This window comes from Temnothorax curvispinosus, unplaced genomic scaffold (assembly GCF_003070985.1).
Source record: "Temnothorax curvispinosus isolate PA1 unplaced genomic scaffold, ASM307098v1 QBEX01009567.1, whole genome shotgun sequence".
In the NCBI taxonomy this organism is placed as follows: domain Eukaryota; kingdom Metazoa; phylum Arthropoda; class Insecta; order Hymenoptera; family Formicidae; genus Temnothorax; species Temnothorax curvispinosus.
The window spans coordinates 1-4,323 of NW_020219347.1; the positions used below are offsets into that span (position 1 = coordinate 1).

Here is a 4,323-nt window from a genome sequence, read left to right on the forward strand (position 1 = left end):
CTTGCATGAAGCAGCAGCCTTGTCATATAAATCTGCAACAAATATCAGATAACTAAACAAACTAAGCAAAGGGTAATGACAAATACTTCTAAATAACAATAAACACCTATATATAAGGTAAATTACCTAAGATATTGCAAGCTAATATTATTGAAACTCAACGAGATATGAAATTCTTATTTTCTACTGTTTGGTAGCGGGTATTTTGTGATAAAGTTAATTTTCTAAAGTAAAGTTATTAAGGTCATTCCAAAAATACCTTGATATTTTTAACAACATGTACTTAAAATTATTAGCCTGCAATACTTTTAGTGATTTACTCTATATAAATCTTACAAAGATAAAGCATCCTTGTATCAAAACGAAGAAACACTTGATCATCAAAATGTAGACGATGATAGTTTATTGAATAGAAATCAAAGTATTGAAGTAGGACAAAATCCTGAAAAACTTGTTGAACATTTTATTTAATCAACAACTCCAAAAGTAATTTTTTCTATTACATATCTAAATAGAATAACCTTATAGAAGTTATTTAATTACAAAAGTTGGGAAGCAATCTATACAGGAGAAAATGTTTAACACTTAATTCATTGACTGCTTAACATAGAAAACCTAGAGATTTAACACTTTTAAATTAGCGTGAAAAAGACAGACAAAAATATTAGAAGAAAAATAATTAAATTGTGAAAAAATGACTAGACAGAACAAGAATAATTACTGATGGTATAGTAAAATTAAGAAAGAGACATAATACTGACTCGAAAATAGTTTTACAAAAATAACTGCATATTCTATGAAGGAGTAATTTTAAACAACATGGAAAAATTTGAGTTTTTTAACATATTGCTAGCATGAAACGCAAAGTTGCTTCAAATTATTGTAAATATCACTAGAACACAACCCATTACAATTTATGCTTTAAGAAGTTGACATTTTTTCTCGTCTTTCCCATAAAAAACCTACTTACCATAAAATCTCTTAATTAAAACGGTTTCCTCTCCCCAATTTGGATCAGGCGGTTTCTCCTTCCTTACTAAACTTCCGGCATCTACAGATGTGGGAGGCCATTTTATCTGTACTTCCATATTTTCATCTAATTCAGTTGTGAACCATCGAGTAAGACCAACAGCATAAAATACATCATCATCAGAAGTTAGCCTCTTTCCTTCATGTGTTAAAAATTTCAACACCACAAACTGCAAAAAAGACGATAAAATTTAAAAAAAAAAAACTAAAAGTGTATGGACACATTAATTATTATTACATCAGGAGAGAGATCAATAATAGAAACATAAAAAATAATGTGATAATTATCATACAAATACTAAACTGTTTTTGTTAATAATTTTAATTAAAAATTAGAATCACAAACAGGATATATCTGTCATACTATCCAAATTTTATGTAACAACATAAATGAATTTATACTCTACATCACAGTTGTTCAAGCTCTAAAATACAATTTTGCTGTACAGCAGCTTAATTAACTGTTATCATGTATGCAAATACAGAAGGAAAAAAGACAAGAAAACAAATTAGAATGTATAATAAATCACTTTGGTGATAATTATACCATTACACTGAAAGAACAGAAATATTAACAGACTACATTACTTACATCGCTTATCAACTATAGAAGAGGCATAGTGTGAAGCAATGGAAAACATAAAAAAAATTCTCCATCGGGAATAAGCCAGCATTTAGCAACAACTTCAGTAAGAGGAAAAACACGCCTTTCTTCACTGATATCTGTTAATTTTACAATACCTAGTTCTGACGAAGACAGAGGATACTGATAGACGTCTTCCATCTGTGTAAAATAGTATCCAACAAAAAAAACTTTACCATGTCTCTGTACAATATTGTAGAGGACAGCAATATCACCCTTAACAGTTTTAAAACAGGAATCTTTCTTGTTGCACTTAAAAATTGTATCGTTTACTTTAATTCTTCTGAATTGCAGACCATCTATTATCTCATTAAATACAAATCTTCTCTGAGCTTCCAAATGCACTTTATTCTCATGATCTTCAAAGACAATGTCAACATGTCGTGATTTCTCTAAATCACGATATGCAGCTTGTTTGAGCGGTTTATATCCAGATTGCAGAGATGCTTTAATTGAAAACAACTTGTTCTCAAAAGGATAAGCGCTAAAAGTATCAAGTGCGCCATGTTCTTCACATTCTTTAGACAGGTGACACATGCTATGAACGTTATACACAACAAATCTTTTTCCAAATACATCTGCAGAATGATTAATAAAGGTCCTTAATAATTGGTCTGCATAGCCACAAAGATTTCTCACAAACACAGGACTTCTTAAGATATAAATGGCTGAGTGCAGAAGTAAAAAAAGTTTATATACATTTTCATCTAAATAATCACGAAAAACTAAAACACCATCATACAGCAAGAGTCGTCTGTACTCTGTACCCTTCATATAGGTAAAATCTTGAAAAGATCTTGGAGGTCTATTGAAGTCCGATGGACATGAGTCCTTCAGCATTTCTAGCTTATGGGAAATAGCTGTAACAATGTCACGATGCAGCTTCCAAGGTCCATTCCATTTTAAAAGAGCTAAGAGGAATCTCTTGAACACACCTAAATCGATAAGATGCAGTGCATCTAAACGGAACTGAGACACTAGAAGAGCTTCTATGTCAAGCAATGGAGAGCGGTCCAGATGATGATATGGTTGTTCTTGGTCACGAAATGACTCATCAGTTCTCAGAGTCTCATCAAGTTTTATATATGTCATGCGATGATCAATCCATTCTCCTACAACCTGACACTTCTCACAAGCGCAATATCCTCCATGTTCAATACAACACTTTACTTTTGCACGAGCTGGAGCATCTAAAATATAATGCCTAATCGAAAATTTATAAGCAATATCATTGTTTGTGTAACCATTTTGAAGCAAGTGAGCAACCTCTTTCACAAAAGGCTTAAGAAAATCCTTTACACTAGGATCAATTCTTCCTTTAAAAAGTGCAATAATAAAAGGCTCATTTTTTGTTCTTACGAGCCTGCCTAATATAGGCCAAAATCTGATCGGAGAGCTTTTGTGGAGAGGGAGCCCATCCATATTGATATCAATGATAATTTCATGAAAACGTGCTAAATATTCCTGCAAATCCATAGAATCTAAATTGAATGTAATTCCTTTATACCATAATTTTCCACCATTAACTGGTATTAAATTAATCTCAGGAGTTTGTAAAAGGGTTTTATAACTAAGAGGTAAGTTTGGAAATGCAGGATGAAGTTTAGAAAGTAGATCATCTAGCTTCCTCTTTGAAAGTCTTCCTGGCTCACGAGCCCATGCTTCTATAGCAGCTCTAACATACTGAGCCTTCTCATTTTCATCAGCAAAATACATTTGTTCTTCGTCTGATGTATTATTTTCTTCGTTACTTTCAGAAGTAATAGAACCAACATCTGCCTGGGCTTCTGTTTGTGATGAGATAATACTGTCACTGTTATCATCACTTGCAATTTCAGAAGCAGTAAGATTCACGCTATCAATTTCATTTATTGATGGATCCGGTCCATAGTCAATGTGTTCAACAGCATTCTGTTCATTCTGACTTTCTTCGTGAAAATAAACGCAGTTATAGCCATCATCTTCAGATGACTCATTACAAAATGCAATATTTTCTTCCATATCATCAGTACTGTCACTAGCGGAATTAAAATGCTGCTGTTTCACAATAGCATTGACTTTGTCTAATCTAAGGCGCTTTGCAGCAAGCTTACGTATATTTCGATTTAACGATCTCTTGAAGTTTTGTTCTATGATCTTCAAAATGAGCAAAAAAGCACGTTATAATGTTACAAGCTATAATATTAAGACTTAAGGTTATATAGGGTGTTTCAATTTAAATGACAACCTTAAATATTTCTTGAACATACATTTTAGAAAAAAATGTTTCAGACAAAAGTTACTTGGTTTGGAGAAAGACAAATAATAGTAAAATAGTAAAATCAATTTTTGAAAAAATCGATTTTTTAACGAAACACGGTCACCATAATTTTTAAAAATGGAATTATATAATTTTCTTACATAAGATAAATCTCCTAGTTATTCTGCATATCAAAAAAGTATTAAGGTAAAAGTATTAAGGTAAAGTATTAAGGTAAAATTATCAAAAAATCAATACTTTATGAAATATATTATATTTTATTCTGACATATTTTAATGTGAAATATAAAATATCTCAAACTATTTATTTATTTTTTATAATTGTACCTTAATACTTTTATATGCGGAATAACTAGGAGAATCATTTTATGTAAAAAATTATATAATTTAAT

General features: G+C 31.0%; 1 protein-coding gene across 3 annotated transcripts; it reads right to left on the minus strand.

Moving 5' to 3' along the window:
• Nucleotides 1–1,074: 1,074 nt before the first annotated feature.
• LOC112459164 lies at nucleotides 1,075–3,860 on the minus strand. 3 transcript variants are annotated; one of them, XM_025023165.1, is made up of 3 exons: nucleotides 2,608–3,860; nucleotides 1,622–2,532; nucleotides 1,110–1,199 (listed from the first exon to the last, which is right to left on the minus strand). In XM_025023165.1, exons 1-2 carry the CDS (start codon nucleotides 3,671–3,673, stop codon nucleotides 1,634–1,636), a joined length of 1,965 nt encoding a protein of 654 aa, XP_024878933.1. In that variant the 5' UTR covers nucleotides 3,674–3,860; the 3' UTR covers nucleotides 1,110–1,199; nucleotides 1,622–1,633. The 3 variants fall into 3 exon arrangements, with proteins under 3 accessions (XP_024878934.1, XP_024878933.1, XP_024878931.1); XM_025023166.1 differs by having other exon boundaries at nucleotides 1,075–1,199; nucleotides 1,771–3,860; XM_025023163.1 differs by having other exon boundaries at nucleotides 1,622–3,860.
• Nucleotides 3,861–4,323: the final 463 nt, after the last annotated feature.